The following is an 18,059-nucleotide window of genomic DNA, read 5'->3' as shown; positions in this document are numbered from 1 at the left end:
CTTGCTGATTTTTTACAACTACACTCCTCAACCCTATAAGAGTACGACCAACAAATTCGATCTTCAATTTAAAATATTTGCACTAATGGATAGTACTATTTTAATATGGTTTTGTGTTTTTTTCCATATGTATTCTAAGTTATATGATCTATTTATTGTAAAATTTAAATTAAGCATCAAACTTATTTCAAGAATATTCCAACGACACATGTGATAATTGATTCCAACAAAACCATATGCTTTAAAATTTTATTTTGATAAAGAAAAAATTTTGTCAAGAAAAATATGATTACTTCCGGCAACAATTAATCACCCTCGAAAATATAAAAGCGTTACTGAGAGGAATTTTTTTCCATAAAAAATATAAAAACATTACCGAGAGGACTTTTTTTCCCTCAAAAATACTAAATCAATTTCGTCAACATGAGTAAACCTTCAGAAATAACCATTCTATTTCCAATAAGAACTTTACTCGTTGTTAATACAATTGGTGCCAATTCTTCCCGCCAAACAAAAGTGCATTTCCGACGAAACTTGGGACTTTTTCCGAGGACATTATGTGCGTTGGTAATAAAAATTTGTTTCATGCCATGTTACCGACAACCCATATTTTATGATTGCAAAATGTTCTTTTTACGACGGTTTATTAGGGCCCTCAGAAAAATTCGTCAGTAATGACTACTTTTTTTTTAGTGCAATTTCAAACATAATAATTACACAATTTGCTTAGCTTCAGTATGAATTTTAAGGCTTAAAGAAGTTGGCATTTAGACCTTTGTCAGCTAAATTCCAAGCTGCTGCAACAACTAAAATGACACTCAAAGCCAAGCCTAAGCATCCAAGTCCTATGTTAATCCACCACACTGCTCCTTTTTGCTTTGGTTTCTTGATTGAAATCCACATGAAACATGGGTAAGCATATGCCAAAGGCAATGTCAACCCTCCGATTAGAGGTGCCAGGCTTCCCAAGAATGGAAGAGCAACTGCTATGAAGAATTCCACTCCTCCGGAGAAAATGCGTAAAGCTACGCGAAGCCACCTTGGACACGGCTTGTTCTTCCTGATAGTGTACTTTGACTCCAGACTATCAAAAGCCACCATGCCATAGATTTGGAATGTGCTTAAGCAGTGTATCACCACAAGCATGCAAAATGATCCAAGTACAAAGTTTGAAGTGTTTTTATGTCCATGGAATTGTGAAACCAAGATTAATACTCCTCTATAGGAAGTGGGTACCTGCATAAATCGAAATACATTTTGATGATATAAAAAAAACTATTCATTGCGATTGAAGTGACTAAGCATATTTAAATCAAAACATAATTCGCTCTTACCTTGTTGCCGAAAGCCCAAAATCCACCTATGGCCAGAGGAAGAAAACACACGGCTATGAGTGCATAAGCTATAGTCACTCCTCTCCACATTCGCTTATGTATTGGGTATCTGGGGTTTGATGGTAATGTGCCCTGCAGCATAAGTTGGTGAACTTCATCACCTTTACATATATTGATAGATACATTGCACAAATTACCCAACTTCATGGTAGGGCATCAGTAGCTAGCCGGTGTTGAGTACCGTCCATAATACACTATTGATATTAGCCGATATGACCAACTATCAAAAGTGTTGACAAAATACACGGATAATGCAATCCGTTGAACGTGCGGGCACGTACGGTGATAATTAGTACTAATAAGTCACAAGTATAAACTAGCAAGCTAAGGAATTTACTAACAGTATCAGAGCCCAATAAGCCCTTCTTCTACATGGCCACAGCATAGAGCATATAGAAAACCCTCCCAAAGTTTCAAGAAAACTAATGAAACGTAAAATTAATCTTACAATTAGCAAGGAGGCTCACCTGTATCTCAAGAATTACATTGTGACCTCTGAATGTAAGAAAAATAATGCCAACAGCATTCAGTTTGCCACCAAATATATCCATGGTGGACTCCATCGCTGGTGGATCATATGATGTGTAGTCATGGTCCCTGCCTTTTCCAACTGAAAGAGTCCAAACAGTAGTGCAATATACAACTGATGCGACGGCACCGATCAAGGAGAGTCTAGCTACGGAGTTCAAGTTGGGAAATTGGGCGAGAACCACAGCCATGCATGTAAACAACAAGAAGCACTCGGTACCAGTCAATGGATGGCAAGTGGCTCCATCCTCACACACAGTTCTGAAGAAAAGCTTCAAGGTTCCACCTCCTACGATGATCAGCTGTGCACAAGTACCATTTGATTGATAGATAACTGGGAACATTGCTAGAATCATCCCTAACTTTTTACCTGAAAAAGAATGGAAACTATCCATTAATTTGTGGGCTTCTGTTCACACAAAAATTCTTCACACCCAAGCAATGAATTTTATACTCCTCTTTGATGACTAAAGAGGACAACGCCCTCTATATATAACATATAGAGGGCTAGTTTTGAAATGTCTTAATATATATGACTAGTAATATTGTAGCTTTCAAATTATGATAGGAGATTAAATTTCAGAGTGTGTGTATAGAACTCGTCTTTAGTTTAATTGTTATATGAGCTTGATGTACAGTTTACTAACCAAAGGCCGTTACTGCGAGGTGGAGGTATCTACTGTTCCTAAATCCATTTTCAGATTCGTGTAGATGTACGAGAAGCCATTTGGTGTATATTTGCCACACAAATGCTAGTGAGAAGCATATAATTCCCCAAGGCCTGCAACCATTGAGAAAAGTTACTGGTGTGTGTTATGAATTAATCATCTACATTTCAAACTGAATATCTTTTACTTTTGTCTACAGTAAACCACAAAAAAAAAGTGTGGAAAATCACTGGCTTGATGCAAGTAAAGGGTTATTGCTTACCATCCAAGAGTGGCAAATGCAAGAGGTAGTAAAAGGGCTTGAGTTCCAATTCCTGAAGAGAGTAAATGGAAGGTAGCATAGTAGGTATTGCCACTCCTGGACTCAGTGATGGGTAGCCACGCGTCCTGTGGATTGAGCTCACCACATTCCCAATTTGTACTTGTAATATCTAAGTTTGAAGGGCTTGTTGTGTCCGGAAAAACTTGAGCTGAGGCTGAGCTTCTTGTGGTGTAAGAACTAATTTCAACAATAACTTCTCCGATGGGATCAGCTGCCATATTTCTTGTTGATGTGAATTATAATATCCAAACTTGCTAATCTGCTTATATATACGCGTGGGTGCATGCACCCAGCCATGCATGTCTTCGAAGCTGGAAGCACGTTTCCTAATTAACACGGGAGTACATGTAGCTGCTGACGTGTTGGTAATATACCGGTCAATATTGACTCAACGGTTTATTTTATGCTGAAGGGTTCTGCCGGACTTCATGGAAACTGGGAAGCGGCTACTATCCGGGTGCATTGAGATAGCAATTCTCTGCCACGCTTTAATTAGCAATACCCTTTCCACCTTTGAAAAAGTACAATCATAATACTTAATTTTGTTCGATACGTAATCATATATGAAATAGCCGACAACATAAATTTAGCAACACTTTTTTAAGTGATATGTCAGTGGCGCATTTAGTAAGTACCATTATATGTGTATATCAAACTCTATTCTTAAAATATAAGCAATTTCGTTGCATCTGGTTGAAATACTTGTTAACACTTGATGGTATTTTAGTGGATTTTAGTGGAGTCGTCGAATTTGATTACAACGAGCTCTCTGCATATTGAAGACTTAATTTGGTTTTTTATTTTAATTAGTTAATTTAAACATGTGGTATTGTATCATAAAGATTAAAGAAAATTATAGCAATAGTTCCTAATTTTTAACTTAATTAGAGTAATGGTCATTCAACGAAAAATTTGTGATTATTGGTCCTTTAACTTATCAAAACGTGCAGCTATGGTCATTTTCATCAACTCCATGAGAACCTCAGTCAAAATGACTCACGTGTCATGCACGTCAGGCTGAATGAAAAAGCAAATATGGAAAACCAAATGAGAAAAATTATTGCAATGGTCCCTCAACTTTAACTCTATGGGAGAATTGGTCCCTCAACTTTAACTCAATTTTAGCAATAGTCTCTCAACTTTAACTTAATTATAGAAATGGTCATTCCAACGTGACTTATTTTGGTGGTGTTTCTGACAGAGTTGACGAAAATGACCATAGTTGCACGTTTTAATGAGTTTAGGGACCAATAGTTATCGGTTTTAAGTTGATGAACCATTGCTCCAGTTGAGTTAAAAGTAAGAGACCATTGCTACAATTGCTACTAAAAAATTGTGACGTTAAAATATGTTTTGGAGTTCAGGAACAAGATACCCTACTGACCTTTGACCTTTTTTTTATTCGTTATGTGACCTAAGCAATGATCTAGTACTCCATTAAGGGATTAGACTAAGGGTTCTTAAATTTGTCATCTGCCTTATAAAATATTTTCGGTTTCTGTCTTTTAATTAAATATATGATTCGATCAGCCTTGCTTCATGCATGACAATTAGACACTTCAGAAAAGATTTTATTTCTTAGAAGGAAAAATAAAAATAAGTTATCACAATTTTCTCAAAAACCAAGAAGATTAAAGACAAACAATCCAACCCATTTCCAAAATTCATCCCTTTAATCTAAAGTTTGAGTCTTTCATTGAAAGAAAGAATCCAGAAATATGAAATTGATCCACAAATTCACATGAAGTTATGCTATAAAATTCTACTATGCACCGTTGCACTCCTATTCATTGAACAACTGGATTTCCATAATTAAATTTTGACAATTCAAGTCTTAACTGTTTAAACATCCCATACATTGGTAGCCTTATTACATTTTGGTTGCAACTAATTAAATCATGTGACTGCTATTACTATTTGAGAGTGAAGGTAGAAAGCTCATGGTCAAAGTTAGTAGTTCTCTCGTAAACAATTGTAATCAATGGCAACGGGTTTGCTGTCCCCAACTGGCTGTCTCATTTGGTGTCTCTTTTGTTAATTTTTCAACACATGTTGTTAAACCTAATAGAGCATTTGATGTTGTTAAAATGCCATAAAGTCCTATATTAGAGTATACTGAAAAAGAAAAGAAAAGAAGAATCCAGTAAAGTCCTCTCGCCTTCTAAAATCACTGAGCAATCTCCTCTAAGGGTGGGCAAGGTATGGTTTGACTCGGTTCCATCCTCAAACCGGAATTGAAATTAGAAAATATCTACGATTCGGTTCGGTATTTATTACTAAAATTATATGGTTCGGTTTATACCAGTTTACTGTTCCAAATACCAAATCAAAATGGTATTCAAAGTTACTTGTTTTTTTTTTACTTTCCTTTTTGGATGCTTGCATTCGAATGCGTCTTCCAGCAATCCCAATACCAATAACACATCTTATATAAATGCGTAAAGAAACTCTAATGCTTTCAGCTAAGCTATGTCCTTTGGCAAACCCACAACCTTTAGGTCACAATGAATCAACCGAAGTGCAACGGAGCAGTAGCCTACAAGAAGTTAATGAAACTTTAATGTAAGTTCCATGCGTTTATTTAGGGCCAAGATTAATAGTAAAATTAATTTAACAATAAAAAGTCAAAAGATAACACACAAGAAAATTCAGTGTAGGCAACTAGCATGATACAAGGAGATTTTTGTACCCACAATATGTCCCTTCGCGAATTTTAGAAACTATATAGGTAGTTTTAAATTGGTCCGATTCCTGTAGTTTAGGGTTGGTTCAAATCCAATGCGAGTACTAATTCCTGTAGGGTGTTGTTCAAATGGTTGGCACAAGATCATAGGGGTAAGAAAATATAGTCTGTTTTTAGAAAAGAAAAAATGAACTAGATTCACTCCACCGACCCACACACGCCCGCCCACACCCACACACCTTACAGAGGGATTCTAGGCACACATTCCTTTTGTCAAAGGCTTGTAATTTTTTTGTCTGAGTTTTCATTCTTTACGTAATGTATCTTATGGTAATTTGCACAACTAATAAATTTAATTTATTATTTATATCCAAGGTTCAGTTCGATATCCCTCTAGGCACACATTCCTTTTGTCAAATGCTTATATGTTTTTTTGTGTCTGAGCCTTCATTCTTTACGTAATGTATCTTATGGTAATTTACACAACTAATAAATTTAATTTATTATGAGTACTACTAAAATCACTGCATTGTCTTATTTTCCTACCCACCTTTTAATCAAAATGTTAATCACATAATTATCCTTTTAGCAAAAGACTTTTAAATCCACATTTATAAATTTGTTATAACTTTAATTAAATAAACTAAGAGAGAATAAAGAAAAACTAAAACTAACAAAAGTAAAAATAAATCCATCTTTTGCGTAGTATTGGTAAAAGAATTGCAATATTTCTACAATTTTCTGTTGCTTGGTGTTTATTTTAGGGAGTATGATACTCTCTCATTTTATTCTCATCTCATTTTCTCTCATTTTTTCACGTTTTGGTTTTTATTCTTTTGTCTTTATAAAATATAATGTGATTTAATCATAACCGTTCAAGTAAAAAGAGAAAAAAGAGAAGAAAGAATAGAAGGGAGAGAATTTTACTTAATACCAACTATCAAACACTTTTTCTTTATATAAAAACTGAAAATGTATCAAACACTTCTATGAACTTTAATCTCAATAAATTTTGAGTGGATTCTAATCCATGTGTGACGTGTCCATAATTGTAAAGTTTCTTGTCTACATCCCCTTATCACATGCAAACACAAACTGATATTGTCACGTCCCGATCCCGACATACGTCTAGGATTGTCACATTACGTCACCTAATACTCGTCTCTAACATACCTCGCTTCCGAAAAAAGGTAAAACATAACTTAAGACCCGACTGCACAATTACTCTTTGTAGACTTTATGGCTGCATCTAATATCCTCGTTAGACTGCCTACGTACCCTAAATAGGGATCAAGCCATTAGTAGTTCATTACTTCACTACATTCGAACATTCATTACATAAGTCGTTATATCCCAATGAAATACCACAATGCATATCATGCAATATTTTAAAGAACAAACAATGAAGCACAATCATATTCTCTCGCCATATTTAACAACAAGTCTAATCATAACAACAATGATATCCAACATAATAATCCCACATGACAAATAACATTTCCACTTCATCCATCACATAAATCATCACGTTTCCCACATAAAATCACAATTCATAGCGTGTAACATATTAAAGAATTAACAAAGCACAATATTATTCTCCAGAAATATTAATCAACTAAAATAATCATAATCATAACACTCATATCCAACGTCACTCCACAATCCCGTCAATTAATCAATTTGTGAATCAAGATGTACAATCTTAGCATATAATTACGTTCATCAAGCAATGCGATAACAAAACATTTTACGAATTAACCAAGAAACTCTATATAATTCCCCACTTCGATTATGAGTAATAAACATGGTAATTCTAATTTATTTTCACAATATCTATTGTGGGTAATTCTCATCTACTCGAATTTAGGATTCTAAGATCACCGTACGGAATGAATAAGAGCAAGGATTCCGGACCACTCAATGGAATCCAACAACATTGGGTTCCGGACCACTCAACGGAACCAAAATATCAAGCGGTTTCTCGTAATCTACCCAAACCTGTCATATGTAAAGTCAATGTCTACATTATGGGATTGGTGCAATGGCAAATCAGTCACTCGGATAAGCTACGAGGCTCGGGTGAGTGACAATAATATAAGCATGTGATACAATAATGAAACCAACCATCAATCACAATTTATAAACCTTGAATATAAATTATTCATAAGAAATCAATACCAAACTTTTGAAAACTCTTAGGGAGTCACCCAAACATCCAACGGTTCGTCTGAAACAATCACAACATCTCACAACCATATTCTCATACACACAATGAAAAGTAAGGTTAGAGCGACACAGTTCGGCCGAAGTCTACATCCTTGAAGCTATCTCAATCCAAACTCAATGAAATCCAAGGGGGATGCGATCCCGGACCATCACTCAACGGAATCGCAGAGTAAGAGGGATTCCGGACCATCACTCAATGGAATTCAAACCAAGATACGATTCCGGACCATCAGTCAACGGAATCACGGAGTAGAATGTATAACACCAATACATGAAACAAAACATGGATCAAGTTACTCAAGGTACAAAGACTCAACGAAATGAGAATGAAATAATGACACAACGGTTGAAACATGTTTTGAAGCAACAAACCCCATGACAATGGGTTAATGGGCCACTACTAGCCCTCACATTTCATCACATCAATCCAATCATACAAAACAAACTATATTTCCAATATGCACGTCAAATCCCACTTCATAAAACTACCTCGATGGCTAAATATAAAAATTAACAATTTATAGGAAACATAATTATAAAACCACGTCATATTCACATATCACATATATTAAAGTCATTCACATTTCATCATATCATACCATCTATGCAAATCAACCACCTTTCAAATATGCACGTCAAATCACATATCACGATCATCATCACCACACAAGCCAAATCATGTTTAATAAACATAGGTCTATGGCTAAATATATATATATATATATATATATATATATATATATAATCACATTTCAATAGAAATTACATTATAAAACCAAGTCATATTCACAAATGATACCAATATAAGAAATCAAGGTAATAACCATATCACATATGTTCAAGTCACTCTCTAACCAATGTAGGCCCACTAGACTTCACTTAAGTCTCCCATAGTACTAATTTTATTAGTTAGAACATATCGAGACATGTTGACCACAATTCAACTCTCGATCAACGATAAGGTCCACCACTCTACGTAATTCGATCTTGAAGATCCGCACATCGGATTTATGATCCATAATTTCCCAAAGTCCACATTATGCTTCTAAATTTTCATTATGATCCAACGGTCGGATTGTCTTCAATCACACAAACAAGTGGCAGTCCAATTTGATCACCACACCAAACAATTGAATTTTTTTTTTTTTTTTGAAACCGAGCTAGACATAAGTTCATAGGGTCACTAGAAGGTATTTGAACCTAGACAACACTCGTGAACGATCCCACGCACCGCCACACGCGGTGGTAGTCAAGATGGATGGTTTAGAAACCTCGAATTTTCAACATTAACTAGATGAGCTCAAATTTACGTGGTCACTAGAGCTCAACAAGGGAAACATTTTTCACAACTAGGCCGACGATAATTTCTAACCGGAAACCGTCCAAATGCATCGGAAAAAACCGGATTTCTAGGGTTCTAAACACCCAACTCTAAAATGAATACGAAAGCACAAACTAAGCATACCAACTTGAAGATTATGAAGAGTAGATGAAGTTTCATACCTCACTCGAAGGAAATGGTTGCCGGAACCACCGGAAAAATGATAAAACCGCTGGAAAAGTCGTGGGCTTTGTGGCTTCGAACTGCAAAGATGGAAAAGAAATTGGGAAATCTAACACCACAGAGATGTAGGGTGCATCAAGAGCTTTCCATGGACACCAAGATCACCCAAAACGGAGCTCAGATGAAGAAGATACAAACGGGTCAAGTTTGTGGGTTAACAGGTCCAAGTCTCCCTAAAACGGGTTCGTGCAACTCCCCCCTTCCATTTTCAGAAACCTCCCCCTTTTCTGGAGGTTTCCCACCCATTTATAGCATTTTGGTAAAATTACCAAAATGCCACCAACTTTAAATGACTCTAACTTCTCCGTTCTGACTCGGAAATAAGATCCATTTACGCCTACGCACTCATGGAATCGAACTTAACCCACCAATTTAAGAGTTGACATAAAAGATCGATAAAATTGGAAAGGACTAAAATACCCCTCACTTTGTTTTTCTCAAATTTGAAGAATTAATGAACTAGTTCCAATCAAATCTTCGAAATACGTTAAGAATAAAATAAAATAATAATTTTGGGGACGCGATATCATAGATATATACAAATGGTGGTGCTATACACACACTTATTTGTATTTTTCATACATTCATTTCGAGTTTTGATTATCAAATCGAATGAATTGAAGAAGATCAATGAACAAATTTTAATAAAGATATGTGAAAGATAAAAAGAGTACGTGAATACTATTACTTTATCCAAATTATAACATATGTTGTAGATACAAAACACATCATAATAAATGATGGTGAATAATTAAATTGCATTCTTGTTTGGGAGTTCAATACTTTTGTTTTTCTCATGTTCTTTTGTTTTTCTCATGTTTCTACTTAGTTAGAAGCTTTGTGATCTAGAACATGAAGAAAGTTGGGATTTAATCATAAAATTAATTGGCAATATAAGGAATATTATAAGTCCATGCAAGGTCTTTCTCTCCCTTCATGTGAGATTCATTCTCAACACGCACATCACGTGTGACGAATTTTCAAGTTTAACACGTGAACAACACAACAGGATGACCTGGAGCGCGTGTGGTCATTAAACTTTACATGTGGGACAACATGCTCTAATACCATGAAGAAAGTTGAGGTTCTACCATAAAACCAATTGGCAATAAGGGGAGTAGGCCAACTTACCTATAAGCCCATGCAAGGTCTTTCCTTCTATCAATATGAAATTCATTCTCAACCGACCCATCTTAATATAGGAAAATTATAAAATACGAAGATTGCTTTTCTCCTTATATTTACTTAATACGAAGAAGTTTTTTATTGCAATTTTAATCCTATAATTACTGTATATAATGTCATTAATTTACGTATTATAAGATTGCAAACAATATTACAGTTATTCAATCGACGAAGTTATCCTTGTTTATTTACGCCATTTTCCACATGGAAGGTTCATCTCCCCTTATAACCAGGACACGCTTTGTGTTCAAAGGTTGAAATCTTGAAGCTTGCAAGGTCAAGTATGTGTCATAGTGACATGGTTTGCTCACCCATTGTGATTTCATCGTAGTGATGAAACGGTGTGACGTAACTGTAGATATAGCCCTGGCCTTGTGCAGTGCATTCCAGATATTCATATTTTTCTAATGCTTACAATGATTTATTTGGGAAAAAAAATATCTAAGATATTATTAGTTAACTTCATTGCTGGCCTCTGGACATGCACCACAGGCATTTTAGCCTTCATATTTTTTTTTAAATTTGGAAATATTGGTGCAGTCTTGTAATGCGTCTGCTAGGGATGATCACTTGGAATTGAAATTTGAAATCGAAATACGGACTAAATAAGACTGCACCAAACAATTTGATTTTTGCAGTTATGAAACAGCTTTTGTTTAAAACCGACTTGTAGTTTGAAACAACAGTTTGGTTTTGGTTTTGAACTTTTGGAACCACACCGCAAAAATTAAATATTTATTATAATACTAATATTAAGTGGTGGGTTTCAATTGGTCATTTGGTCGAGTCCATACATTTAATGGAAGGGTTGTTTTCTATTTGGACTAAACAAACTCCACGATCAGATTCAAATATTCGTCCAATTAGCTTGGCCTTGTCATAATTCATTATCTTATTCTTTTGATTGGCATTTCAGAAATTAACAAATATCTTAAAGAAAATTGTAGCAATAGTCTCTAAATTTTAACACAATTGGAAAAATAGTCTCTCAATGAAAGTTCCATGATCATTGGTCTCTTAACTCATCAAAATGTGTAGCTTTAGTCTTTTTCGTCAACTTCGTTAGAATTTCGTTAAAATTAGTCATGTTGGAATGACCATTGCTACAATTGGATTAAAGTTGATGGACCATTACTCTAATTGGGTTAAAGTTCAAGGACTATTTCTTCAATTGGATTAAAGTTGAGAGACCATTGCTATAATTTTTCTCATTTGGTTTCCATATTTGCTACTTGATTCAACCTCACGTGCGTGGCACGTGACTCGTTTTGACAAAAGTTGTAACAAAGTTAGTGAAAATTGTAGACATCGAAATTTCGGTGAAATGAATGTTAACCAATAATTAAAATTTCAACGCTTACGTGTCACATAAATTTTACATGTAGCGTGTGACTCAACGAAAAATCGAAATAAATTCGAAAGGTCATCAAATAGGACACGTGTCAATATCTGGCAGAAATGATTTATTTCATCTGATTATTTAAATCCAAAAATCAAGTTTTGGAATTCTATAAATAGGAGGCCAAGGCATTCATTTCGAAAGGAAGAAAGAAAGGAAGAAGAGAAAGAAAGAAGGGAATTTACATCACACCAAAACCTTGAAGCCTCGAAACTCTAAAGCTCTCAAGCAAATCCCGAAGGATCAAGAAAACACTCTTCGTTCTTCGTCAAATCCTCCTTCAAAGGTCAAGCCCCAACGGCCCTTGAAGAACTTCCACCGACTCAAGATCAAGCCCCGACGGCCCCTTGAAGAAAGTGTTCATCATCCGTTCGTCCTAAGATCAAGCCCCAACGGCCCTTTGGATCAACAACCTCAACAAATCCACACATCCAATCAGTCTTCAAGATTAGGCCCAAAAGCCCTTGAAGATCCGCTCATCCATCAACCCTCAAGATCAAGCCCCGACGGCCTCTTGAAGAAATCCATACACTCAGTCTTCAAGATTAGGCCCAAAAGCCCTTGAAGATCCGCTCATCCATCAACCCTCAAGATCAAGCCCCGACGGCCCCTTGAAGAAATCCATACACCCAGTCTTCAAGATCAAGCCCAAAAGCCCTCGAAGATCCGTTCATCAACTGTTCATCCCTAGATCAAGCCCCGACGGCCCTTTGGATCAACAACTCATCCACAAACCTACACCCTACGAAGATAGAATCAGAGGATCAAATTACAAAGAGATTGTAACCCCAAAATCATTAAACACAAAAATATATTTTGTACGCGTTATTCTTGTCTCTTGTTTCAGGAATTTTCCGTGTTTACAAATTTGGCACGCCCAGTGGGACAATCTCTACCTCTCATCTCTGTCTCCGTTCAAGATATTCAAGCACAGTCCATGGCTTCAAACAAAGAACAAGTCATGACTATCGGCACTTCCTCCATTGAAAAACAGCTAGTTCAGATGAAGGAAACAATTGCAAGGCTGATAAAGATTGCAGAGGAGAAAAACTTGCAAACCGCCGGACTCATCAACCGTCTGGAGGCGCAACATGGTGTCATGGTGAAACCAAGCTCTCTTCCAACTAAAAGGACCGAAGAAGGCTTCAACCCAAATGCCTACGAACTCATGTCAAAGGCTAGGCATGACTTTGCTTCCTCTTCAAATCTTGGAAAGAAGGTTTCAAACACCGTCAACGACAAAGATCGCGACCTCACCAAAACTCAAAAGAAGTTGAAGGAGCATGGTTACGGAGTTGACAACAACCAAAGCACACCTCCAAAATCAATGGCATCAAGCAAGGGACAAGCCGTTCTTGCAACCACCAAGGGAAGAAGCATAAGCACTTCCGCCACGAATGGAGCATCCATTGGCACCACAACCACTCATCAACATGCCGCTTCAAAATTGGTACCGCTAAGCGAGCAAAGGGAACATCAAAGGCGCGAGTCTATCATCAACCTAACCTTGCTGGGGGCACCAAAGCATGCTGCTAAGGCGCATAAGATGACATCCCAAAATGGCCAATGGGTTTCTTCATCAGCACCCTGGATGTCTGAAGGAAAGTCATGCCTATTGGTTGCACAAGTCATGACCATCGGCGTCACCTCTGTTGAAGAACAGCTAGCTCAGATGAATGAAGCAATCGCAAAGCTCACACAGACTGTGGAAGAGAAGGACTTGCAGATTGCCGCACTTGTCAACCAACTAGATGCGCTGCCCGACGTAAAAGTCGACCCAAATATTGGCCTATTAAAGAAAGAAGGTGACGAAGAAGAGGAGCCACCAGTGGAGAAAGTTGAAGAGAAGCCGAAGCCAGACCAAGCAATGACATCCATGGGATCTCTCTCTATCCAGCAGCTACAGGAGATGATTGCAAGCACTATCAAGACACAGTACGAAGGAAGCTCGCACGACTCCGTACTGTACTCAAAGCCTTACTCCAAGAGGATTGATGCTTTGAAGATGCCAAGGGGTTATCAGCCCCCAAAATTCATGCAGTTCGATGGAAAAGGCAACCCGAAACAACATGTCGCCCATTTCGTTGAAACTTGCAACAATGCTGGGACAGAGGGAGACTACCTCGTCAAACAGTTCGTGCGTTCGCTGAAAAGTAATGCTTTTGACTGGTACACTGACCTCGAACCTGAGTCTATCAACAGTTGGGACCAGCTAGAAAGGGAATTCCTCAACCGTTTCTACAGCACTCGTCGTACTGTAAGCATGCTAGAGCTGACCAGTACGAAACAGTGGAGAGATGAACCTGTCATCGACTACATAAATAGATGGCGTTCATTAAGCCTGGATTGCAAAGATCGGCTTTCTGAAACCTCCGCCATCGAGATGTGCGTTCAAGGCATGCAGTGGGGACTACACTACATCCTTCAAGGCATCAAACCACGAACATTTGAGGAGTTAGCCACCCGCGCCCATGATATGGAGTTAAGCATCACCCGTCATGGGAAGAAAGAGCAGATCGCCGACTACAAGAATGACAAAGTTTTGGGGCCAAAGGTGGATAAGGCTGCGTGGAAACCCACCAAGGAAGCAATGACGGTCAACACAACTCCAGTCAAAACCCATACACGAGGCAAGGCGATTCAAACCGAAGCTTTTCGTGATCAAGAGATACGTAGACGCACTTTGAAGGAGCTTGAGGAGAAGACTTATCCATTCCCCGACTCTGACGTGGCTGCCATGTTAGATGACTTGCTGAAAAAAAAGGTGATCGACCTACCTGAGTGTAAACGGCCAGAAGATATGAACCGTACTGACAGTCCAAGGTACTGTAAATTCCACCGCTTCATTAGTCATCCGACGGAAAAGTGCTTTGTGCTAAAAGATCTCATCATGAAGTTGGCTCAGAAAGGGATCATCGAGCTAGATCTTAATGATGTGGTGAAGTCAAACTATACCACCGTCACTTCTGGCTCTTTGAACTCAAAATCGTCACCTCAACCGCTGGGGGCATGCTCCAAAACCATGTCAGTCAAGTCAAGTGAAGATGAAGGATGGACTTATGTCACTCCAAAGAAAATGCACAAGAAACATAGGTCTCCTCCACAAGTTCACCAATCGGAAAGGGGGCAAAGCAGCTACCGTCAACCTTCAAAGCTACATGAAAGTGTTGAGGATGATGAAGTTATGACACAAAGATCGCCCGTTGCCATCACGATGCGCGATTTCTTCCCCAAAGACTTCTTCAATCACTCAGTCAAGACTCCTTGCTATAAAGATTGCAAGGAATGCCTCTCTAAGATCGTTTGACAAATTCAAAAACGCTCCTCGTTCGCATGAGCCTAAAAGGCGACAACCAACGCTCCTGGTCTGCACGAGCATAAAAGGCGACATCAAAAGCTCCTTGTTCACACGAGCCTAAAAGGTGACAACAAAACGCTCCTTGCTTGCATGAGCTGAAACTGCAAACGCATCACGCTCCTGGCCCGCAAGAGCATAAACTGTGTACGGCAAAATCATCATCAAAACTATCACTCATTTGAACTACGTTACGACTTGATCTCTTCTTTGAAAGAGTACGTAGGCAGCTCGAACATTCAACTTTGAGTTCAGTCACATCAAAATAAAAAAATAAGGGTTTTATTAAAGATTTACAAATAAAAGTCAGTTTTATTACAAGGAAAAAATATTACTTTGTTTTTTTTTAAAAAAAAAAAAAAAAAAAAAAAAAGGACCGGCTCCAAAACTTTTTACTCCTCTTTCCAAAGCCAGCGAGCCCAGTTACAAATCCGGGCCCAGCTCTCAAGGCCCATCGTTACTCGGCTCCAACACTCCCAACACAATTTGCTCTTTCAGCCGCGACTTCCCGGAGCCTCAAAAACCCAGAAAAACAATCTGCAAACAATGGCAACCGTTGATGATGGGGTAGAGATCAACAGCAAGGAGAAGGAACTGAAGCATCTAAGGCTTCTGAGGGTGGCGGCGATTCAGACGCTGGAAGTTTCAGAGAACGATCAGTTTGCAGGCCCAATTTTCCACTACAATTCCTCGACAAAACCAACCAAGTCGATGACGATCCAGAACCCGCCGCATCCGCTTGCCCGCCACGTGCGCAGCTAGGATTTTCCAGCTCACGCGGAAGCTAGGGCACAAGTCCGACGGTGAGACCATCGAGTGGCTCCTTCAGCAGGCCGAGCCTTCTGTCATCGCCGCCACCGGAACCGGCGCTATTCCCGCCAATTTCACATCCCTGTTATCTCGCCCAGGTTCAATGCTAGCATGCTGATGCTCGTTCGCCTTCTTGAGGGTTGCACTGAAACATATGAGGACTTCTTTATGGGATCTGTGCATTTTAAAGATGTAGCTCAAGGGCACATTTTTAGTGTATGAGAACAAATCAGCAGCAGGTAGGCACTTGCTCGAAGTCCCGAAGTAGGTGGCACGAGACGAGGTGGTAACTGAAACCTCACTCTGTTCTTTTCCGGAATCTCACAGAGACAGCGTCGAATCCCGCGTCAGCTTCCCCACCGAGTTCCCCTACGAGTTCGACTCGTCCGACTCCAACTCTGCCCTGAACTCCCCTGTCGAGTCCGTGGTGAGCTCCACCGAGACCAAGGGAGGCAGCTGCAGCAGCGACGAGGAGGACTTCCTTGCCGGGCTTACCCGCCGCCTCGCGCAGTCCTCGCCGCAGATCTAGCCTCTTTGACATCACCACCAACTTCCCACGGACCCCAAAAATCCGAAAGGCTCAGACACACTATCCGCTGTGCGATTTCGAGATTATCGAGATTATCGAGAAAAGATGGGCAGGAAGTTTTTCGTCGGCGGCAACTGGAAATGCAATGGAACCTTCGATGAGGTGAAGAAGATCGTCAACATACTGAATGAGGGACAGGTTCCGTCGCAAGATGTTGTGGAGGTTGTGGTTAGCCCACCGTATGTGTTTATTCCAGTGGTGAAGAGTTTGTTGAGGCCCGATTTCCATGTTGCGGCACAAAACTGCTGGGTCAAGAAGGGTGGTGCCTTCACTGGTGAAGTTAGTGCTGAGATGCTAGTCAATCTCGAGGTTCCTTGGGTAATTCTTGGTCATTCCGAAAGAAAACTTATTTTGGGTGAATCCAATGAGTTTGTTGCGGACAAGGTTGCATATGCACTTTCTCAAGGTTTGAAGGTAATAGCTTGTGTCGGTGAGACCCTTGAGCAGCGAGAAGCTGGCACTACTGTGGAGGTTGTAGCCGCACAAACCAAGGCAATTGCAGAGGCTACAAATCGGAGAACAAGATCAGCAAGCTATGTTTAAAAAAAAAAAAAAAAAAAACAGTTTCTTCAAAAGAAAATGTGTATATATATATATATATATATATAAATTCCTCCTCGGCCCAAGTCACCATCTTCAGCAACTTTCTGCCATTTTCTAGAGCTTCAAATCTTAGGGATTTTTGCAGGAATTTTGAAGAACCAGAGCAAGCAACCGAGCTCCAATGGCGGAAACCATCTTCTTCTCTCCCTCTGCTTTACTCTCTTCTCCCTCCAGGTTCTCGATCCAGGCCCAGCTCTCTGTCCTCAGCCACGCTTGCTTCAGAGGGCGAACAGTCCAAGCTCAACTCTGCCATCCAGATCGCCATGGCTCGGTTGGAGGACGAGTTCCGCAACATCCTCCTCAACCACACCACTCCCATCGAGCCTGACTCGCTTTCCTCCGCCGATCCGAGCTCGGCAACTCACTCCTCCGTCTATGCCGGTGACGTCGACGAGCTTCTCCAGCATGGAGATTTCACCAAAACACAGCAGCAAACCGTATTCCCACAGCTTCCTGCAGCCTCTTGGGTGTCTAAAGAAATTTTTCAACATCTCTCTTCCTCAAACCCAGCACTTGGCGCAGATAGCGAAGCAGGTGCAGAAGCTGACGGGGGCGAAGAACGTGAGGATCAAGACGGAGATTGATCCGAGCCTGGTGGCGGGGTTCACGGTGAGGTACGGGCAGTCGGGGTCGAAGCTTATTGACTTGAGCGTGAAGAAGCAGCTACGCCAATAACAGTAGCTCAAAAAAAAAAAAAAAAAAAAAAAAAAAAAAAAAAATCGAAACACGGTAA

The 18,059-nt window shown here is 39.2% G+C and overlaps 2 protein-coding genes across 2 annotated transcripts; one reads left to right on the top strand and one right to left on the bottom strand.

Annotated features, from left to right (window-relative positions):
• Nucleotides 1-744: 744 nt before the first annotated feature.
• LOC137724393 (lysine histidine transporter-like 8) lies at nucleotides 745-3,130 on the bottom strand. The gene is made up of 5 exons (XM_068463138.1): nucleotides 2,853-3,130; nucleotides 2,570-2,703; nucleotides 1,862-2,292; nucleotides 1,335-1,466; nucleotides 745-1,236 (listed from the first exon to the last, which is right to left on the bottom strand). Exons 1-5 carry the CDS (start codon nucleotides 3,128-3,130, stop codon nucleotides 745-747), a joined length of 1,467 nt encoding a protein of 488 aa, XP_068319239.1.
• Nucleotides 3,131-16,768: 13,638 nt separating this feature from the next.
• On the top strand, nucleotides 16,769-17,266 carry LOC137724864 (triosephosphate isomerase, cytosolic-like). Its single transcript, XM_068463527.1, has one exon. It carries the CDS (start codon nucleotides 16,769-16,771, stop codon nucleotides 17,264-17,266), a length of 498 nt encoding a protein of 165 aa, XP_068319628.1.
• The last annotated feature ends 793 nt before the right edge of the window (nucleotides 17,267-18,059 follow it).

The sequence above is a fragment of the Pyrus communis genome, chromosome 2 (assembly GCF_963583255.1).
Source record: "Pyrus communis chromosome 2, drPyrComm1.1, whole genome shotgun sequence".
Taxonomy (NCBI): domain Eukaryota; kingdom Viridiplantae; phylum Streptophyta; class Magnoliopsida; order Rosales; family Rosaceae; genus Pyrus; species Pyrus communis.
The sequence above is the reverse complement of the archived record's forward strand: the minus strand, read 5'-3'. Positions and strand labels throughout refer to the sequence as shown.

Coding starts and splice junctions, on each gene's coding strand:
- LOC137724393 (XM_068463138.1), bottom strand. CDS start 3,130: ATGGCAGCTGATCCCATCGGAGAAGTTATTGTTGAAATTAGTTCTTAC. Junction 2,293..2,569: donor CCTCGCAGTAACGGCCTTTG/GTTAGTAAACTG, acceptor ATTCTTTTTCAG/GTAAAAAGTTAGGGATGATT. Junction 1,237..1,334: donor TTTGGGCTTTCGGCAACAAG/GTAAGAGCGAAT, acceptor CGATTTATGCAG/GTACCCACTTCCTATAGAGG.
- LOC137724864 (XM_068463527.1), top strand. CDS start 16,769: ATGGGCAGGAAGTTTTTCGTCGGCGGCAACTGGAAATGCAATGGAACC.